The 23,733-nt window shown below is 33.0% G+C and overlaps 1 protein-coding gene and 1 pseudogene across 1 annotated transcript; both read left to right on the plus strand.

Moving 5' to 3' along the window:
• Positions 1 to 45: 45 nt before the first annotated feature.
• On the plus strand, positions 46 to 2,001 carry LOC133308027 (methylecgonone reductase-like). Its single transcript, XM_061508611.1, has 4 exons — positions 46 to 362; positions 459 to 510; positions 594 to 773; positions 1,576 to 2,001. The coding sequence occupies exons 1-4, from the start codon at positions 46 to 48 to the stop codon at positions 1,798 to 1,800; spliced, it is 774 nt and encodes a 257-aa protein (XP_061364595.1). The 3' UTR covers positions 1,801 to 2,001.
• Positions 2,002 to 6,293: 4,292 nt separating this feature from the next.
• Positions 6,294 to 10,333, plus strand: LOC133308025 (protein REDOX 2-like; annotated as a pseudogene).
• The last annotated feature ends 13,400 nt before the right edge of the window (positions 10,334 to 23,733 follow it).

Genomic DNA, 23,733 nt, shown 5'->3' on the forward strand with positions numbered 1-23,733 from the left:
TATATTCTAGTCACATTTAACATAGACTAAACACCCTGAGAGAATATGGAAGTAAAGAAAATTCCAGAGGTGATACTATGCTCAGGGCAAAAGATGCCACTGATAGGCATGGGAACTGCACCAAATCCTCTTACACCACAAGAAGCTCTCATTTCCATCTTCATTGATGGCTTTGATGTTGGATACAGACACTTTGACACTGCTTCTCTCTATGGAAGCGAGGAGCCTCTAGGAAAAGCTGTGGCAAAGGCTTTAGAGCTAGGCCTTATAAAAGGCCGTGATGAAGTCTTCATCACTTCAAAACTTTGGTGCACTGATGCACAACATGACCTTGTTCTTCCAGCTCTAAAAACCACACTGCAGTTGAGTATAACCCTCTTCCCAAGTTTGTTAATTTCTCTATTTGTAATCTTCCTCTGGATGATGCTTGTTTTCTATGTTTCCTTGAAACTGTTTAGGAAGCTGGGGCTGGAGTATGTAGATCTCTATTTGATTCATTGCTGCGGTCAATCAGGTATGAAAATTTAGCAATGGAAGATTGATTTTGACACAGTGATGAACACTTGTTGGTGACCCCATTCAATTGGTTTTAGGTGGAAATGAACCCATCATGGCAGCAGGGGAAACTTAGAGAATTCTGCAAGCAGGAAGGAATCCATGTGAGTGCATGGTCACCACTAGGAGCATACAAAACTTCGTGGGGTTCAAATGCAGTGATGGAAAACCCAATCCTTATGGAAATAGCTCGTGCAAGACAGAAGAGCGTGGCTCAGGTGCTCTTACTATCTCAGACTTGAACTACTCCGCATTTTAACTATTGTCACCATGAAGTTTTAAACTTTAAATAAAGAGTTTAGTAAACCAATAGGTTGGTTTGTGGGAACGTAAATTCATGTAATCAGTCTTTTGCAAATGCAAGATAAGGCTATCTAATATAAACCCACACAATAGGTCTGAGCATTTCCAAGACCTATGTTGAGAGCTTAATGGCATAGGATTGATCCAGTCTAGCCGAATAAGGCCACAAAGACATTAAAACTTTTCCAACAAAGTTTTTAACACAGCTGCGTACCCAGGACTCGTACTCGAGGCCATTGGTTAACCTCGAACAACCCCATGTCATCGATCGACATGATGGTTGGCTGTGCTTTATTTCTCTGAATGTTTTCTTGTTGGATGTGAAAAATGCTTTTAAGAAAAAGTTATAGAGATCACTTGTAAAAGTACAGAGTTAAGCAGGATTTTTTTTCTCCTTGTTATTCCACAATGCAACCACTCAAAGGGGGAGAGACAATTTGCCAAGTACATATGAAAAGTGAAACATTTTTTTTTATTTCAATCAATCAATAAAAATAAACCTGTGTATGGTACGCGCACAATCTTTGACCATTCAGAAAAAGTTTCACAGTTTCACCGGGACTAAAGTAATGACTTGCACGAGAGTATGTAAAGAGTGTGTGAGTGTATCGTTACTCAAGTTATAAATAAGAAATAATGTTGTATGGAGTATCCGTTTTTTATTTGGACTTAATCTCTCATTTTGATAACCTGGTGGTTCATAAACAAATTATACAGGTAGCACTAAGATGGATATACGAGCAAGGGACAAGCCCCATTGCGAAAAGCTTCAACAAGGAGAGGATGAAACAAAACCTTGAAATATTTGATTGGGAACTGAGCCAGGAGGAATTACAAAAATTGAGCCAGATTCCACAGCGTAGGACAGTTACTGGAGAACAATTTGTATCAGAAAACGGGCCCTTCAAGTCCTTGGAAGAACTGTGGGATGGAGAACCCTGAAATCATTCCTTGTAGCAGCAAAATGTCATCCAAATATATGTTTGTGTATAACTCCATACCCATGGAGTGGATTTATCAATGTTGCCAACCCATTTAATGGGATAAGATTTGGTTATTAACTTGTTATGCCTGTTTTGTTGTATTGTTAGTAACTTTTCCTAAACGTAAGTAACTAGGATCTATCCATCAAAATATTCATAGTGAAGGAGATTAGTCTCTAATAAAAACTCACTTCATTCTGTCCTACTCTTGATAATTTAGAGGTACACCATATCTTGTGCTATTGAATATTATTTATAGATGGGAGTGTATCCTCTAGTGTATTATTTAACATAATCCTGTCATGTAAGAGAATCCTAAAAGTGAATGAATGGTGATAAGGGAAGAATGGTGATAAGGGAAGAAAGAGGAAAAAATATTAGAATATGAATTTATAAAATCATCACTTAGGTGTTTCTCTTCCGAAAGGAGCTGCCATAGTTTGCAGCAAGGGCTTGTAGTTTTAATTCAGGGAAGAAGTGTGAGTTTCTGTCACTGAGGTTTTGTATCAAATAGATTGTGAGCAATGAAACAAATATCACAAAAAACAGTTGTTGGCTTCGATCATTCAAGCTCTAGGTTCCATCCCACATGATCATGCTAATTGCTCAAAGTAAATAACACTGTAATATCATGTATATATGTTTCATCAAGTGAATTATCAAATGAAATTAAACCAAATCAAGAATTCATACATATTAATATAGAACCATCAAAATCAAAATCAGCATCATACACAAGTTTAAATAAAAGAACAGAATGAATAGCAATCCTAAAATTCATCAAACAGAAAAGAACTGTGTTAGTGTTACCGTTTGCAAGGTGAAATATAAACCACCGCTTAAAAAAAACAAATAACCCTTTCTGTTCTTTCACTTCAAAAGCGATAAACTCCTATCCCAATATATAACATACTTATGTGGTGCCAGCGGTAAAAAAAGAAAAAAGAAAAAAAGAAAAAAAAAAAACAATGATGAAAGTGGAGTTCTTTTAAAAATTACTCATTAATAAGTCTGCCAATAAATATTTTTGTTTGAAAATTACAGTATATGTTAATTTTTACGACATTTAAAGGATTTAAAGTTTCTTGTTGGAGATACTTATCTACTTACAGAAGTATGTGAGATCTTTGGGGAGGGGCCGCTTTAATTGATACTAAACTCTAACTTAAGATTAATCTCATTCGTAATTGGCTCAAAAAGTTAAGTTTATAAGGAAATCTGAGAGGCTGACTTGTCTCAAACAAGTAATTAAAGAGATCATGTTAGGAAAATAAAGAGAAAAAAATATTTGAAGCTCATATACTTTTATGTGTATATATAAAAATAATTATATCTCTCTCAACATCAAAAAAACTTTAAACCAATGTTTTAATATAGCATAACATAAAACTCCTGGTGTTTAAAACAAAATATCTGATGTAAAAGTTTTATAAAATACGTATGACTAGCGGTGTAAATAGGTTAGGTTAAGCTAGGCTAGGTTTTGCCTTAAATAGGCTAGGTTTGTGTTAAAAACATTTAGTCTCACCTGACCTGTTAGTCTGTGTAGGCCCCGAAATATAAGTCTGGCTTGACTTATGTTTAAAAAATAAAAGTTTTAACCTAAGCTTGTTAGCCTGTTTAAACCTATTAAACATTCAACAATTAAAAGAATAATTAAAATAATATTTCTTTATTATTCAAAATAATTAAAATAATAATTTTATTTATATTTTTAACATAAATAATATAATATAGGCCGACTTGTAGGCTAATAGGCCCGACATGTACAAAAAAGTTTATGACTTGTTTTCGAAATAGATTTTCTTAAAAGCCTAGGCCTGTTCTATTTTATTATTTGTAATAGGCTAAGTCAGGACTAATATAGGTGGAGCCAATTACACCCCTACGTATGACCAAATGCTTATATGAACAGTTCAAAATATATAGGATCAGATAATTATTCAACCAACATTACAAATGATCTTGGAGACCAAGATCACAGGATCGAACATTACAAATTAGAAGTCAAATCGAATCGATGACACAATTTAAGGTGACCAAAACTTTCACACGCAATGTTGGCCTTGTTTGTGTAAGAATTGCGCAAGTATATCCAATCACAAGTAATTTAGGGTCTTTGAATCTCAGTTATCGTTCTCACAAAGATCTTGTCGATGTGAATTAAAAATAAAAATTGTCCACAAGAGCACTATATAGCTGTAGCTGTGCCAGATGCAAGTATTGTCTGCACGGGGAGCTCATGGCGGGGAGACACCGCCAACCATGGACCAAGTGAGCAGCAACATTAAGTGGGCTCGGAACTCCACAATCAAACCCAAAACCTTAAGGCATTAGGTGCATGGGTCCTTCCACTTATATAGTGCTCACTTAGTCCATTCTTAACCAATGTGGGACCTTTTTCACTCAATCATTCACACTTGGATTCCTCAACACTTCATACCAATGTCGTGGATTTATAAATATGTTTATTGGGTTTGCACTTATGTATTGTTTTAGGTTTATACTATGTCTACGTATTTGACTTTGAGATTAGATATTGAGGTAGGATATTTATACTATCAATTATTTCTACTATCACTCTAATATAACTATGTACTTTGGGGAGTACATCAAAAATTGTTTTTCTTTTCTTTCTTTTCAAAAACTTTTCAGATATTGTCTGTTGAAAAGTGGGATCCAACGATAATTAGAGTGATAATAGAAAAATGGGATAGTAAAAATATCACCCCTCCTAGATATTATATGTTGGCATTTAGGAGTGAACAACTTCAAAGTGTTATAAACTATCAACAACTTTAAAATAAAAAAGGAATATGAGTGATATGCGAACAAAATGATGAGCAATATTTTATCAATCAAGCTGTGCAAGAAAAAACGTTGGAAGTAAAACTCAATATGTGAGAATGTTATACCCTGATAAAAATAATTTCTCTATTGAAAATTTCTTCTGATGATTTGATTTCATGGCAAGAAAAGAAAATATAAGTAATTTATCATGAAAGAAAATATGTCTGTCGTTGAAATACTTGCTTAAACCGTTTCTTTTTCTTTCAGATTTCAGGTTTAAAACACTTCCAATTTTTATTTTATATTTTTTGTGAAGGAGGGTGCTTGACAAGAAAACGAATCCTCTCATATTTTATTTAACATGATCATATTACATGGAAGAATCTTAACCATATAAAGGTGAATCAACACTAATGATTTTGTAACTACTTATTTCAATCTATTTTTTCTCTCTTATCTGATTATTATTAATCCATCTTTGTATGATTATGATTCTCTCATATAACATGGTCATTTTAATAAATACTATCTTTGTGTGATTATGATTCTCTCACATAACATGGTCATGTTAATAAATACATGACAGGACTCACTCCCCAATTGACAATGAGGATTGGCATATCTAATCCAACATTTTGCACACGTTCGAGGTGGTTTATATTCGATTCTAAGATTTTTCTCTGTCTCTGGTCTTGCAAGCGAGGTGCTTTCTCATCTAAACTTTTTATCTAAAGAAACAAAGGGTGCTTAATTAATGAATTAAATACTTCTTCCCCCATTGTTCATATCTTAAGAAGGAAGAAACAAAGTAGGGGAAGGATCCGTTTACAATTTTTTTTACAAATTACACTAAGTATGACCGGTCATACTCTTGATTAAAGTATAACCGGTCATACTTAGTGTAGTTTGTAAACAAAAAATTTATAAATATAACCTTCCCCAACAAAGTATTATTAATTTGTGGAATGTCAACGACGGGATATGCTTTAAGCCTTAAAAAAATATCATTCCTTTTTATTCTTTTTTTCTCTTTCAGTCTATCTATTGACTTTAAGCAAATCAAGTTGTCAGAGTACCACAATTATATTATATCATATTCTTGTTATTAAACTTTAAATAGAATAACACAAATTAATAATACAAAAAAATATTAAACTTCAAAAAAGTAACCATTTTATTTTGATTTTTTTCCTTATTTATAAATCTTGACCAGTCATGATGAATGGTGTCTGTTGGCAGTGAAGAGTCGTGATTGTTCGACGATAAAAAGTCATACTTTTTCACTAGTAATAGCTAAACTTTAAATAGAATAACAGAAATTAATAATACAAAAAAATATTAAACTTCAAAAAAGTAACTAGTTTATTTTGATTTTTTTCCTTATTTATAAATCTTGACCGGTCATGATGAATGGTGCCTGTTGGCAGTGAAGAGTCGTGACTGTTCGACGGTGAAAAGTCATACATGTTCACTAGTAATAGTTATGTTTGTCCAACAATGTAAAGACATATCTCTTCGCACCCAACTTCTTATCATAACATTTGAATTCTATAAAATTTCTAACAATTAAGACCAAACATATCTCAACTCGCTGAGTACTTATCAGAAACACCTATACATATTGTAGTCACATTTTACACAAACCAAACACACTGAGAGAATATGGATGCAAAGAAAATCCTAGAGGTAACACTAAACTCAGGGAAAAAGATGCCACTAATAGGCCTAGTAACTGCAGCACATACTCTTCCACCACATGAAGCTCTCACCTCAATCTTCATTGATGACTTTTAAGTTGGATACAGACACTTTAACACTGCTTTTTTCTATGGAAGCGAGGAGCCTCTAGGAAAAGCTGTGGCAAAGGCTTTAGAGCTAGGCCTTATAAAAGGCCGTGATGAAGTCTTCATCACTTCAAAACTTTGCTGCACTGATACACAACATGACCTTGTTCTTCCAGCACTAAAAACCACACTGCAGTTGAGTATAACCCTCTTCCCAAGTTTGTTAATTTCTCTATTTGTAATCTCCCTCTGGATGATGCTTGTTTTCTAAGTTTCCTTGAAACTGTTTAGGAAGCTGGGACTGGAGTATGTGGATCTCTATTTGATTCATTGGCCAGTGAGGCTGAAACCTGGAGTTGAATTTTTTCATATGTCAAAGGAGGATGTGCTGCCCTTTGACATAAAAGGAACATGGGAAGCTATGGAAGAGTGCCACAGATTTGGTTTAGCCAAGTCTATTGGTGTCAGCAACTTTGGCATCAAAAAGCTCAACCAACTCTTAAAAAATGCTACTATCCTTCCTGCTGTCAATCAGGCATGAAAATTTAGCAAAGGAAGCTTGATTTTGACACAGTGATGAACACTTATTGGTGATCCCATTCAATTGGTTTTAGGTGGAAATGAGCCCATCATGGCAGCAGGGGAACCTGATAAGTCCATGATTTGTGACTTTGAACATGTGTTTTGATGTTAAAATGGGAATGAAAGGGATATCTTTTGTAAATTAAAACCCCAAATATTGCATTGAAGTGAAGAATTCTGATTTTAATACTAATGGGCTGATTTTGTATGTTTCAGGCCCAAATTAGTGTTATTTCTCCAAGCAAAAAGAATGAAGAAAAATTGGGCAATCCTTTGTTGATCAGAAGCCCGAAGTAAGAAAATAAAGAAACAAAGGTGGAAAAAGCCAAACCAAAAGAAGAAAATAAAAGAATGGGCCAGATGAAGACCAACCAACCAATGGCCCAAAGAAGAAAAGAAGAAAAGTGAGAAAAGAAAGAAAAGAAGGGAAACAAGAGACAAAGGCAGAATCGTGAGAAAGATCAGAAAGGATGAAAAAAACCTAGCACTCAAACCGTCCAAGAAAACCCACCTCCATCTAGACCCTCATCTCAACCGCTCATTCCAAATCCCTTCACCGATCTAGACCGCCCTTCATAATCAGTCGAAGACACAGAACCCTAACGCCACCATGATTCTTTTCTTGAATCGAACCACCCACAACACAAACCCTACCCGATTTTTGAAGACAATAAAAAATCCAAACAAGTTGACGAGCTGGAGGTTGTTAGTAGTTGTAGCTGGAGCTGCTTTTGGGGTGCGTTGCTGATCGCGCAAGGGACACCCACGATCGAGTGGAGCGAGGAGCATACGTACGGTGGAGGAGGTGATTTGGGATCAGCTATAAAGAAAGGGATAAAGGCATTTTTGTAGGATACTCTCTCCCTACCTCTCTTCTCTCGACTGAATTTTATTTTTGCTCTTAGAATATTTTTATGTTACTGTTTTCTGTTTCTGTTTTCGATTTTTAGTATTTTATGTTTTCTAATTTTTTATGAGCACTGCTTCAGGGCTATCGGCTGTTGATAGCTCCTGAGTTTTATTTTTAGTACATTTTTAAGTTTCTGTTTTTATCATGTACTCTTGCTGTATGTTAGCTCATCAACCTGTGGTGATGAGCTAATTCTCTTAGAGTTGGGTTGAAAGAGTACCTGGAACTCATTGTTATTAGATGATGTTTTGATGTTTATATAGTTTATTCCAGTTTGTTTATCATGTACTCTTGTTGTCGCGTATACTTGCGCTCATACTTGCATAACTGTTAGCAAGGCAACATAACCTTAGAGAATTCTGCAAGCAGGAAGGAATCCATGTGAGTGCATGGTCACCACTAGGAGCTTACAAAACTTTGTGGGGTATAAATGCAGTGATGGAGAACCCAATCCTTATGGAAATCGCTCGAACAAGACAGAAGAGCGTGGCTCAGGTGCTCTTACCATCTCAGTCTTAAACTACCCTGCATTATATAACTTTAGTAACCATGAAGTTTAAACTTTTAAGTAAAGGAGTAAACCAATAGGTCCATTCCTTTTTAGTAAATAGATTTCTTTGCATATTTTCTTGTTTGATGAGAAAAATGATTTTTTCTCCTTGTCATTCCACAAAGCAACAGTTCAAATTGAGAGTGTTATGGACCCTTCCTGGTCATGTTGTCCAATGCTTCACTTATTAACATAAGAGAAACAGTAATCCCAATAGTATTTACGCATTAAATGTATCATATCACCAAAAATGATGATCCTAGTACTAAACACGACAACCTTAGTCTCGGAATGGCCCCCATTACGAGGATTCATCACACACTCTATTCCAGTGTATAAGACACCTCACATACACATGCAAAGGGTTGAAGACTCTCTTATATAGAGGTGGACCATAAGGTGGGGGGCGACGCATGAATTGAACAATTTGGAGTGAAGAATTGAGAACTCTTTAGGACCTACGTTTGTTGGTCTTGGAGAGTGAGTCTTGGTCATTTTCCTTAGTGTTTAGCTTGTTATTTTCTGCATATTTCACTGTTAGTGTCTTGTGATTTTTACTATCACAAGTTTTTTTTCTTAATTGTGTCTGTAATTGAAGGAAATAGTGTTTGTTCTGTCTGATCCTTTTAGGCCCAATAAGTTGGGCCCAATATTAAGAGCTCACTTCTAGAACTTTCTAGAGGGAACCTGATCAAGAGCCACAGAGACTCATCGTTGGGGATTCCCCTTTCGCTACATTGCTGCCCATTGTACACTGGCAATGGGTGCAGCATGCCTGGTCTCAAAGACAAGGCTTGGCTAGGTGGTACAACTTTCCTCATCCTTTCTCCCATGCTTGAGAGTGGCCTCTCCTCTTTGTATACTCCCTTCTCCCATTGAAGGGGCATCTTCTAATCTATTCTTCTTCTTATGAGCTGTTATTCTGCAAAATAGTAGAGCAACCATAGCCATTTAGGCATTTACACATACCCTTTTTTTCGCATACAACACATGGGAAGCTCCAACATAGCCTTGGTTCATACCATTGTTACTAAGAATACCCCTAGATTGATATACTATACCCTTTGAGGGATACATCTTTGGCTCTACAAACACCAACAGTTCAGTCTCCATTTTCAGTTTAATTCAATATCAAATTACTGATAACATCAAACACTCACTCTAGTAGTCTTCCCTTCTTTCTTCTCATGCAGCTCATCGTCATAAACACTGATACTTATCCTCTACAAAGGCACTAATATTTCATAACAGAATCCTTAATTTGTTAAGTAAAGCAACTGGCAACCTCATCATTTGTTGCACACTTGGGCTTAGCCTCAATGAAGTATACGTAGGAAGAGGGAGAAACAAGTTGCCAAGTACATATGTGAAGTGTAACATTTCTTAATTTCAAATATTTTCAACCATTTAATAATAATAAAACATTGTGATTTAATAAAAATAAAATAGCGTGAAGTCTAACATTTTTTATGTGGACATAATTTCTCATTTTGATAACCAAGTGGTTCATAAACAAATTACACAATTATGTTCATCAAGGGCAATATCGTTGTCATGCAGCTGGCACTAAGATGGATATACGAGCAAGGGGCAAGTGCCATTGTGAAAATTAATCTATTTAATACAAATCTCCTATGATTATGTAATTGTGTAATCAATGATTAAAATTCCAACAACTGTACAACTCAGCAAATATTATTTCATTTCAACGGAGAGGATGAAACAAAACCTTGAATTATATGATTGGGAACTGGGCCAGGTTGAATCAAAGAAAATCAGCCAGATTCCACAGCGTAGGATGTTTCGAGGAGAACAATTTGTATCAGAAAATGGGCCTTTCAAGTCCTTGGAAGAACTGTGGCATGGTGACCCCTGAAATTATTCCTAGTTGCAGCAAAATGTCATCAAATACAACTTCATATCCATGGCGTGTATTTATCAATGTTGCCAATCAATGATATGGATATAGTTGAATCTCCAGCAAAGTTAGTTTCCCAAGTTAGTCGTTATTCAATTGTTGATTGGGTTTGCACTTGAGGACATTTTTAATTTTACCCCCATTTAACTTGTGAAAATTGTATTTCAAGTTCCTAAAACAACAGTGACATAGGGATATGCCAACTGTTGTCAGTGGAAGAAAACTGTTGTTGGAAAACAGCAATTACTTTAGTATTTTCGTTAAACTGGAAGCAATTTTTGTTTTCTGTTAAAGCATCTTAATGACAAATGAGGGAAGGGGAAATTGACACCCAAATTACTTCCAAACTCTGTTTTAAACCCAATTTTTGTCACTTGTTTTTTTTGTTCAAATCTGAAATTATTTTTCTGTTTTAAAACTTAAAAGAAAATTATTAAAAAATTATTTTACAAGTCTTTTAGTTAAGTTATTTTTCTAGGCAGTTAGTAAAAATCTTTTCATCAACTAAAATCACTGTTTTAAAAAGAGAAAATCTCCACAAAACCATTTTCAGCGTACTAGTTTAGAATAGTAGTAGCGTTTAATTTGATTTTATTTTATTTTTAGTTATGTTTAGCAATTACCAATTTATTCCAAGTTAGAACGCAAAGATCCTTGTGGGAACGATAACTGGGACTCACAAAAAGCCATATATTACTTGTTGTCGCGTATACTTGCATAACTGTTAGCAAGGCAACAGAACCTTAGAGAATTCTGCAAGCAGGAAGGAATCCATGTGAGTGCATGGTCACCACTAGGAGCTTACAAAACTTTGTGGGGTACAAATGCAGTGATGGAGAACCTAATCCTTACAGAAATCGCTCGAACAAGACAGAAGAGCGTGGCTCAGGTGCTCTTACCATCTCAGTCTTAAACTACCCTGCATTATATAACTTTAGTAACCATGAAGTTTTAAACTTTTAAGTAAAGGAGTAAACCAATAGGTCCATTCCTTTTTAGTAAATAGATTTCTTTGCATATTTTCTTGTTTGATGAGAAAAATGATTTTTTTCTCCTTGTCATTCCACAAAGCAACAGTTCAAATTGAGAGTGTTATGGACCCCTCCTGGTCATGTTGTCCAATGCTTCACTTATTAACATAAGACAAACAGTAATCCCAATCGTATTTACGTATTAAATGTATCATATCACCAAAAATGATGATCCTAGTACTAAACACGGCAACCTTAGTCTCGGAATGGCCCCCATTATGAGGATTCATCACACACTCTATTCCGGTGTATAAGACACCTCACATACACATGCAAAGGGTTGAAGACTCTCTTATATAGAGGTGGACCATAAGGTGGGGGGCGACGCATAAATTGAACAATTTGGAGTGAAGAATTGAGAACTCTGTAGGACCTACGTTTGTTGGTCTTGGAGAGTGAGTCTTGGTCATTTTCCTTAGTGTTTAGCTTGTTATTTTCTGCATATTTCACTGTTAGTGTCTTGTGATTTTTACTATCACAAGTTTTTTTCTTAATTGTGTTTGTAATTGAAGGAAATAGTCTTTGTTCTGTCTGATCCTTTTAGGCCCAATAAGTTGGGCCCAATATTAATAGCTCACTTCTAGAACTTTCTAGAGGGAACCTTATCAAGAGCCACAGAGACTCATCGTTGGGGATTCCCCTTTCGCTACATTGCTGCCCATTGTACACTGGCAATGGGTGCAGCATGTCTGGTCTCAAAGACAAGGCTTGGCTAGGTGGTACAACTTTCCTCATCCTTTCTCCCATGCTTGAGAGTGGCCTCTCCTCTTTGTATACTCCCTTCTCCCATTGAAGGGGCATCTTCTAATCTATTCTTCTTCTTATGAGCTGTTATTCTGCAAAATAGTAGAGCCACCATAGCCATTTAGGCATTTAATCATACCCCTTTTTTTCGCATACAACACATGGGAAGCTCCAACATAGCCTTGTTCATACCATGGTTACTAAGAATACCCCTAGATTGATATACTATACCCTTGGAGGGATACATCTTTGGCTTTACAAACACCAACAGTTCAGTCTCCATTTTCAGTTTAATTCAATATCAAATTACTGATAACATCAAACACTCACTCTAGTAGTCTTCCCTTCTTTCTTCTCATGCAGCTCATCGTCATAAACACTGATACTTATCCTCTACAAAGGCACTAATATTTCATAACAGAATCCTTAATTTGTTAAGTAAAGCAACTGGCAACCTCATCATTTGTTGCACACTTGGGCTTAGCCTCAATGAAGTATACGTAGGAAGAGGGAGAAACAAGTTGCCAAGTACATATGTGAAGTGTAACATTTCTTAATTTCAAATATTTTCAACCATTTAATAATAATAAAACATTGTGATTTAATAAAAATAAAATAGCGTGAAGTCTAACATTTTTTATGTGGACATAATTTCTCATTTTGATAACCAAGTGGTTCATAAACAAATTACACAATTATGTTCATCAAGGGCAATATCGTTGTCATGCAGCTGGCACTAAGATGGATATACGAGCAAGGGGCAAGTGCCATTGTGAAAATTAATCTATTTAATACAAATCTCCTATGATTATGTAATTGTGTAATCAATGATTAAAATTCCAACAACTGTACAACTCAGCAAATATTATCTCATTTCAACGGAGAGGATGAAACAAAACCTTGAATTATTTGATTGGGAACTGGGCCAGGTTGAATCAAAGAAAATCAGCCAGATTCCACAGCGTAGGATGTTTCGAGGAGAACAATTTGTATCAGAAAATGAGCCTTTCAAGTCCTTGGAAGAACTGTGGCATGGTGACCCCTGAAATTATTCCTAGTTGCAGCAAAATGTCATCAAATACAACTTCATATCCATGGCGTGTATTTATCAATGTTGCCAATCAATGATATGGATATAGTTGAATCTCCAGCAAAGTTAGTTTCCCAAGTTAGTCGTTATTCAATTGTTGATTGGGTTTGCACTTGAGGACATTTTTAATTTTACGCTATGTCTACGTATTTGACTTAAAAAGAAAAGAAAAAAAAGTGAGTAATGATGCGAACCAAGTGATGAGCAATATTTGATCAATCAAGATGCGCAAGAAAAAACGTTGGAAGAAAAATGTTGAGAGAATGTTACAACCTGATAAAAATGTTTTCTCGATTGAGCATTTCTTCTGATGATTTGATTTAATGGCAAGAAAAGAAACTAAAAGTAATTTATCGTCAAACAAAATATGTTTGTCGACGAAATACTAGCTTAAACCGTTTCTTTTTCTTTCAGTTTGTCGACGAAAGTTTTTAAGGTTCGATCTAGAATTAGGTAGAAGAAGGTTAAGAAGGGTTTTGGAAATTTTTTTAAAAATCTCCAATTCCCTTAAAACTCACAAACAAAAGGAAGATATAAAACAAAAATAATTCTAGTGTAAATAGGCTAGGTTAGGCTTTGACTTAAATAGACCAGGTAGGCCTGTGTAAAAAACATTGAGCGGTCTATTAGTCTGAGTAGGCCCCAAATTACAAGTCTGGTCTGACCTGTATTTAAAGAATAAAAGCCTAGGCCTAGACCTGTTAGCCTGTTTAAGCCTATTAAACATTCAACAATCAAAAGAATAACTAAAACAATATTATTTTATTATTCAAAATTAGTAAACTAAATTTTATTTATTATATATTAAATAAATAATATGATATAGGTCGGCCTGTAAGTTTATAGGCCCGACATGTACACAAAAAGCCTATGACCTGTTTTCTAAATAGATTTTTTTAAAAGCCTAGGTTTGTTCTATTTTACTATTTATAGTTAGCCAAACTGAGTCTAATATAAGCTGGGCCGTAGGTCCCTGTAGACCGACCTAACCCATTTACATCCCTATTCCAGAGTGTGAAGATTCCAAAATTTATCATCTTATTTTTTATTTAAAAAAAGTAATAATAAGAATTTTCTTCTTCTAACGAATTAATCTACTTAAAATCTCGCTTTACTAACAATCTGAAATGCAAATCCAATGTCCTGCTTGTTAAAATTTTAAAAAAATAAAATAAGCCACGTCATTTTGTACATGCTCTAAAGCACAGACATATATACATGAACTATGATACACAAACACTGACAACAGACACGGGACACGACATGCTGACAAAAATGGCATATTTCAACACGTTGAGACACATTTGGATATTAAATAATATTTTTAATATATATAATATAATTTATATTTAATACTTATAACAGTCCATAATAAGTCATATAATCAGTCAAATATTCAAATTTCATAACATAAATATAAAAAAAAAATCATACCTTGTTAACTTTTTATGTCAAATTTCGTAACAGAAAAAAATTGATTTATAAATGATTTTTATTTTATTTTTAATTAATAAAATAAAATTAAGACTAAAAAAAAAAAAACATGTCGGAGCATTGACCACGTGTCAGGAATTTTGAAATAGTTTGTTTTCTTTTGAAATATTTGAGTGATTTGTAGCTTATTAACTTACATAGATTATGTACTTACAACACTAATATTATCTTGATTATGTATATGCAGGGAATTTTGATTTGATTTATAGTTAGAGATGACGTTTACTGAACTTAAAACACTAGTATCACAAATATTATATGTTTGATTGATCTTTTGTTGGGCAATGATGTGTAATTTATTATTTTCATATTAAAATATTTGAAATTGATATATATTTTTACAAGTATTTAAGTATATTTCTAATTTTTATATAAATTGTAGATTTACATATACTTACCGGTCATGCAGTTGAACCAGTGATCCACTGATTAAACCGGTGATCCAGTGACCCAGTACCTCGACCAGGGTGTTACTGGTTCTTGACTTTGCAGAGTCACTCGATAAATCTTAACATTTTCCAAACGATTTAGTCGGGAAGTAAAAAGTAATTGCTAGTTATATTCTCAAGATGATATATTGAATTTTGGCTGAGCCCTTGTCACTAATTTTGACACATATAAATTATTTTGGCAAATTCTTTATGTTGTGAGTTAAAAGTGTTTTCCGAATTTATATCTCATTTTTCTTTTCATAATTTGTTTTTTCCACAGAATTTATAAAGAATAGAAATATGTTAAAGACTGTTGTTGCAATTTTATTCGAAATATGTTGTTCTTCCTTTTTTCCACCAAATGTCAGTATGCATAGTACACTGTGATAAAATTTTATTGTCCTTTCTTTTTCCAAAAACTTCTAACTTTTTTTTTTTTGGGTACATGTAAAAAAAAACCTTTTAACTTAATTTAAGATAAACTGCTGCAAGCAATGGGGTTATGAGAAATCACTTTTTAAAATGAAGGTAATCAACTAACAAAAGTGAAATTCATGTGATATATAGAAGAATGCTTTAATTTTATTGATTTATCAAATATGTTCGATTACGGTATATACCGATAAAAGGAAGGCTAAATAATTATAAAATCCATCTTAATTAATCATGGGAACTAATCCTATTTGATTCTCATAAATCAGGGAAGAATCGTAACACTTATAATTTATTGGTAATTAAAAATTAATTAATAAGTGTACTCAATAAATTATAACCATTAAATTGGTGGAAATTAATGATGATTAATTTTTTTTTTTTTTTTGTGAACAATGATGATTAATTTAGTAGTAAGAGTTGTAAAAATTTTCAGTAGTAAGTATAACCATATATATATATATATATATATGAGTGAGGATATTCTAACTACCAAAAATTCTTACTACTAGCTTACTACCTATCACATCACCATTGAATCAAAGCAGTGGCGGACCCAGGAAAATTTCTCTATGTCTGCACATTTCGTGGCGGGAGTTCGGGGGCAGTGCCCCCGAATTTTTTTTTGTAAAAAAAGTTTAAATTAACGCTTGAACCCGCTCATAATCTAGTTTCTTCCATAACAAAGGATGAAGAAATCATGAGAATGAGGAATCATGGGAATGGGTACGTGACAGGGGAGGAAGAATAAGTTTTCTCTCTAATCCATTTGTGTTGTTACGTTGTTTTAATTATCTTTGTACGTTGCTAACTGATATAAGAATAAATATCATTTTTGGTCCCTAACAAAAAATTCGGTCCCCACTTTAGTCCATTATAAAAAAAAAGTGTCACCTGGTCCCTATGAAATTTAAAGTGGACCTATTTTAGTCTTTTTGAGACTAATGTATGTCTTTTTTGAATTTGTGAGGACCACAGTTTTAATTAAATTGATCCACTTTGAATTTTTTAGGGACCTCTTCGAGACTAATTTTTGATAAGAGACTAAAATGGAGACCATATTTTTTGTTAGGGACTTAAAATGATATTTACTCCTACTATAAATATTGATCCATGAGACAAATAATAACCTACATAACTACAAAAAAAAAATTAAAATCCAAAATCGCATGTGACCCAACGTGGGTCCGCCAGTGGATCAAAGAGAGAAAATGTTAAAAAGTTTTTGAAGAAAGAGAAAATGTTAATCTAATGGTGATTAGATAGGTAGTAAGTTGGTGGTGGAAAACTTTGGTAGTGAGAATATCCCTCATCTCTATATATATATATACACACACACACACCGTAAAAAGACTTATTATTACTTATATTTTTATTTGTTAATATTTATTTTTTTAATATTTAGTCTCTTTAATATTATTAGTTATATAGCTAATTTATTCTCAACCCAAGCCTGTGTCATAATTTTCATAATTAAAATAAAAAAATTCGGAAGAAAATAAAATATATATTTCTCAGCTATCCCATCCACACGCAATTATTATTATTATTTTTATAAATACACATTACGTAATAAAAACTTTAATATATTTGAAGCTAATATAAATTAGTATATAACTATAAATAATAAATTTAATTAGTAGCTAAATTAAACATAATATTTATCAGGGATTTAGTACGATGATTGCAAAATAAGAAAGGAGGATTCGAAAAAAAAAATCTATAGAAAGATTGATTGTAATATTAAATATTTATGGTAAGAATGAATAAAAAGGAAATAAAAGATTCGCCGAGAGAATAAGACGGAGGTAAGGTAAGCCTATATATATTGTAGTAACAATCAAACAAGCACAAGGCAGAATAATAACTACTGGAACGGTCAATATTCATCTTGCTCTTTATGGTATCTAAGGAGACAATGGCACTGGTGAATGATGATAACAATGATGATATAGGAGACAGGTTTCCGATAGGAATGCGTGTTCTTGCTGTTGATAACGACCGAGTAAGCCTTTTCAGTTTAGAGACTATGTTCGGAAGGTGTCAATACCAAGGTGTGTTACTTCTGCTCTCTTTCTTTTTCTTTTCTATTTTTACAAAAAAATTGAAGATTTTGCTTTTGGATTGTGTGCTGTTGTTTCTTGTTTGTAAAGATTGAGAATATGACTTGTCAACGGTGTTAAAATATGGTTGTAAAACAAAAGTTATAAGTATAAGCTTCCTCGTATAAATATATTTTTCTTTCTTTTTCTTTATTATTTTGGCAATATTGAGGGTGTGACTTTTTGGTTGTGTTCTTTCCTTTTCCTTTCTTTTTTGAAAATATTTAGGATGTGGGTTTTTTTTTTTTTTTTTCCAGACATCATATCACTGGAATAATAACAATTTCTTTTTTGTAAATTTGAATTTTTAAGATTGAGTTTGTCTGAAAATAATGTGGATGTGGCCTTTTCATTGTATACTTTTGTTTCTTTTGGTCTAGACGTATTATTTTTGGAATTATAACATTTTTTATTCCATCTTTTTAATAAATTAAATTTGTCAAGTTGATTCTTTTAGTTTCTTCTGTTTCGCTTTTAACGTAACAAATCTTTTGTTGATTTCTTTGTTACTCAGCTGTATATATTTGTGTAAAATTATCAATGAAGTTGAGTTGTTTTCCTCTCTAATATCTTCTTTTTTTACATTATGTCCTGTCAATGTTACTATTAATTAATAAAATTATTTTAATTTTTATCACTCTTTGATATTGTTTGTGTTGTGTTCAATTAAATTATTGGCTTCAAATGCAGGATGTAACTACTTTCCTATGAATGGAAATCATCTAATGAAATTTTTATAGGTTTTGTATTATGCTTGTATTTGCGTTATTTCATTTTGTTCATATAGAATAAAAATTATTGTAATTATGGACTTTGCAGTAACCACAACTACAGATGCAACGACAGTATTGAGGATGTTGAGAGAAAACAAGTTTGACCTTGTAATCAGTGAACTACACATGCCTGAAATTGATGGACTTAAGCTGCTTAAGCTCATGCAACCTATAGAGATACCTGTTATATGTATGTGATAATTTTATATGTAATCTTCTACTGTTCTTTTTTTTTTCAAGTATTGAGATTTTGATTTTATGGTTTTATATAATTTAAGGGATATTTTTTTCTCCTTTTACAGAAAAAACAAAATGATGTAGGGTCCATAAAGCTCGAGATTCGATGGGCATGTAGGAAAGTGTTGATTTCATCTGCAACAGAAGAAAATCAACACCCATAATTTAATTACATTTTGTTTACTTCATCACTGTCAATTATTTATGGGATTTTGGGTCTTTTTTGTAGAGGGAAAACAAATTGTTACGCATGGTGGTTTTGCTTTTCAATTTTATTTTGGGTGAGATTCATAATTGATTAATAAATATGAAACTTAGATGTGCGAGTTAAAAGTGAACTTAGAAAGATTTTTTCAGGGTATTATAATTTGGGGCTTCATTTTGTTGTTTGCTTACTAGGGACCATGTGGCCAGTCATCTTCAGGTGTGTTTTTCTTTTCCTTTCTGCTTTAATTTCATAAAACCAAAGTTTTGTCATTCACATAACTTTATTTGTTTTTGCAATTGCTGCAGAAATATAGACAACGTCTGAACAAAATCAGCTTTAAGCCAACTCAACAAGTTAATAAGGTCAGTGCTTTTAGATCCTCTTATTATGCAACTCTTCAATTGGATCTTGCACCGAACTTAAACAACTCAACCAATGATCAACGTAATTTCCAATCAGCCTTAGTTTATGGTAATCAAAATGGTTTACTGGGATTGCCAATGTTTGGGGGGCTTGACCAACTGCGGCGGAATGAGGGTGTTGAACCTTTTAGGCAGGCTGTAAGGCCTTCTATATATGACATGAGTTTTTCACCCTTGCAAGGAAGGAATCTGAGTAGTGTTACAAATGAATCTGAGTAATAATGTGCCTTTTCAGAGGTTGGATGACCAAAGACAGGATGGCAGTCATCCTTAACATCAGATTGGTAGCTCATAGACTCACTGGTTCCCTTGAATGGTGCTGTTTATGGTCCTATACAAATGATTCACTTGGATTTTTTATTTTTTTTAAGTAGTTGATAATGTCATTTTAAGTGTATTTTTCAAGATCATAGCTGTTAATTCACACATTTGCTCCAAAAGCTTAGAATTATTTTATGAGGGATGTTATATTTCTGCTTATATTTCTGCTTGCTTCTTAAAAAACCTGTCCTGAAAATCTCGAAGGTTAACGGTTAACATAGTTGCTTTTGGGCGCTACAATCCTACCGTATTATCCAGTCATTCCTTTCCATCATTTGAGTGCCTTGACGAGCGAGCTATTTAGCCGAATTGTAGGTACTCTTTAAGTAGTCATACATTATACCATGACAACATGTGTTCCACCAAATTCGTTGAATAAAAGGATACAGTCTTGATGCCTCTATATATTGGGGAAGCAATGACTCTCATGAATCATATATGAATAATGTATTTCATTCTTTATATTTTTATAATGTATTATAATATCTTTAGTATTCCAGAAAGTTGTCCAGCTAGAGGATTAAGTTTTCATTCTTGCATTAAGTTGGAAAGATCATGATTATTAAATCTTAATTAATCAAACATATTCATTCTAGAATTGAATGTCACGAATTCAATCGCTATATATCTTTTGCACTCTATACCCTACAATACCCCGACACGCCATTTTTTTTTTTACATATGCATCTTGGACACCGACACGCGTTCAACATGCTGTTTATATTTTGGGACACATGGTCAACTTTTCGACACGCAGTCAATTTTTTTAACACGTGGTCAACGCCCTGACAAAGTTTTTTTTTTAGTCTTAATTTTATTTTATTAACTAAAAAAAAAAACTATTTATAAATCAATTTTTTTCTGTTATGAAATTTTGACATGAAAAATTAACAATGTACGAAAATTTATTATTTTTTTATATTTATGTTATGAAATTTGAATATTTGATTGATTATATGACTTATTATGAACTGTTATATGTATTAAATATAAATTATATTATATATATTAAAAATATTAAATAATATCATAACGTGTCCCAACGTGTCGAAATATGCTATTTTTTAGAATTAACGTGTTGGCGTGTCGTGTCGTGTCCCAGGTCAGTGTTCGTGCATCATAGTCTATGCCCGTCTCACGTACATTAATTATGCCAACATACAAATGTATACATCTATGTATTTATTTGTGTATTTATCATCATTGTTATCCCCCGTGTTAACCCAAATTGCTACACGTTAGGATTTAGACATTATATGTTGACTTTTAGCAGTGAAAAACTTCAAAGTGTTATTAACTATCTAACAACTTAATAATAAAAATATAGGCAAATGAAATGCAAAGTGGTGTGCAATATTTGATCAATTTAGATGTTAAAGAGGAAAGGGAGTCTTAGTAAAGTTATTTTTTGTAATCAAAAGATCACAGATTTGAATCTGGAAAATATTCTCCTTATTACGTACAATTGATCATCATCGCTATTCTTACAAGTTGGAAAATCTTGTGCATCAAATTTTTTTTTAATGTGCAAGAGACAAGGTTAGAAAAAAAGGTCACTGGATAAAACTAAGTAAAAAATAAATTAATAACAAATAAACAATACTCTCATTTCTTTCTCTTTATGCATGTCTATCCCTAATTGGCTTCAAACATGTCAGACAATCACAATTATATTATATCCCATCCCTGTTATTAAAATTCAAACAGAAAAACACAGAAATCAACAATCCAAAATACTCAATGCAACCAAATGGTGATAGCTCAGTTGGCGCATAGGAGCTGAGCAAGTGGAGGTGAGAGCATGTATTTGACCCTTCTCAGTATCACCTTTGAGAAAGGTTTAAAGCCATAATTCTGTACCTGCCCCGAATCAGACTAGTCGCGAAGCGATGAACTAATTGAAATATTTCCAAAAACAAAAAAAAAATACTCAATGCCTATGTTCAGCTCCAGAGAGTTGTTATAGTTGTACTTACACATCATTTGATAATAAATGTTCACCAGTAAGTATCAGACTCTATTCTATTTTTTATTTTTTTTCCTTTTAGTGTTATTCAAGCCAACCAAACAAATATCACAAAAAAATACTTGCTTGCTTCGAAGAATAAATATAACACAGAAGCCCACATGACCATGCTAAATGCTCAAAGCAAATAAAAGTGTAATGTCATTTATAAATATCCAAGACAAGCAAGATCATCAAATGAATTAACCCAAATCAAGATTTCACATTAATATAGAACCATAAAAATCAGTATTATAATTAGCTAAAAACTTAAAAGAGAAGGATGGATAGGAACTCATCAACCGCTTGCTTGCCTCAATTAGAGGAAAGATGAAGATAAAGAAATTGAGTAGTCATCTTTCCTTTTGTGTCATCTGAAAATAGACCTTACAAGTCCTTGGAAGAGCTTTTGGATGGCGACCCCAGAACAAAATCTTGTTTAAATAATCAAATGCTTAATTATTTTCATTTGTTTCTTTTCTTTTAATCTCATACTTTCCACAAAATCACTGTTAATTTCCTTAGGCTTTGTTTGGGAGTTTGTAGGGAAGGGGAAAGAAGAGAATCCAAAGGGGAGGGAGGGGAAGGAAGGGAAAGAAATTGAAGGATATTCTCTTCCCTTGTTTGGGAGTTAAAAAAATGGTAAGGGAGAAAAATGGACGGTCAATGAGATATTTTTACCATTTTACCCTTTTTTTAAATTAATATAATTAATATATTTTATAAATTAAATTAAATTTAAAATTTCTAACAAAATTATTTATGTACTTTTCACAATATTAAAAAAATGATATTTTCGATGAAATTTTTACGTTGCAAATGACGAAAATTTCGTCACAAACTATTTTTTCATCGGAATATTTCTAGTCGAAAAGCGTCGGAATTTTTTCGCCGATGAAAATTTTTACAAAAATAAATTTTCTATCGAAATTTTGGGCAAAATTTAGTTTCCGTCAAAAGTATTGACGAAAATGATTTCCTCCATCAAATGTTTAAAACGATAAAAGAATTCTGTCAATAAATTTGATGGAAATGTGTTCTGACAAAATTTTGACGGAAATTGTTTTGTCAAAAAATTTGAAGGAAATGTTTCATTCGAAACTTTCGACGAAATTTAGATTCTGTAAAGAATTTTGACGAAATATTTTTCCGTCAAAATTTTTAATCAAAATATTTTCCGTTGTAAATTTTGATAGAAATGTTTTTTTATCAAAAAACTTGACGAAAATATTTTTCTTAGAAAATTTTCGATGGAAATGTGTTCCGTTAAAAATTTGAACAAAATTTTTTTTTGTCAAGAAGTTTAACGAAAAGTTTCCGTCGAAATCTTTCAGCGGAATTTGAATTCTGCAAAGAATTTTGATGAAATTTTTTTATGTCAAATATTTTCGATGGAAACGTGTTTCGCTGAAAACTTTAATGGAAATATTTTCGTCAAAAATTTCGATGAATATGTTTTTTTGTGAAATGTTTTGACGAATTCTGTAAGGCCTCCTAATATGTTTGACATGAGTTTTGCACTCTTGCAAGGAAGGAATCTGAGTAGGGTTACAAATGCTCCTGGGCAAACGAGTAATAATGTGCCTTTTCAGAGGTTGGATGACCAAAGACAGGATGGCAGTCATCCTTAACATCATATTGGTAGCTCATAGACTCACTGGTTCCCTTGAATGGTGCTGTTTAATTCAAAAGTTCGTAGTCCAATGAACTCAATCTTTTAACGGAAACTTGGACTTCGATTCTGACTTTGATTTTTATGGTCCTATACAAATGATTCACTTGGATTTTATTTTTTTTAAGTAGTTGATAATGTCATTTAAGTGTATTTTTCAAGATCATAGCTGTTAATTCACACATTTTCTCCAAAAGCTTAGAATTATTTTATGAGGGATGTTATATTTCTGCTTGCTTCTTAAAAAATCTGTTCTGAAAATTTCGAAGGTTAACGGTTAACATAGTTTCTTTTTGGCGCTACAATCTTACTACCGTATTATCCAGTCAATCCTTTCCATGATTTGAGTGCCTTGACGAGCTATTCAGCCGAATTGTAGGTACTCTTAAGTAGTCA

Source organism: Gastrolobium bilobum, unplaced genomic scaffold, assembly GCF_033153095.1.
Source record: "Gastrolobium bilobum isolate Gb01-03AN ecotype WA unplaced genomic scaffold, APGP_CSIRO_Gbil_v1 utg125487, whole genome shotgun sequence".
Taxonomy (NCBI): domain Eukaryota; kingdom Viridiplantae; phylum Streptophyta; class Magnoliopsida; order Fabales; family Fabaceae; genus Gastrolobium; species Gastrolobium bilobum.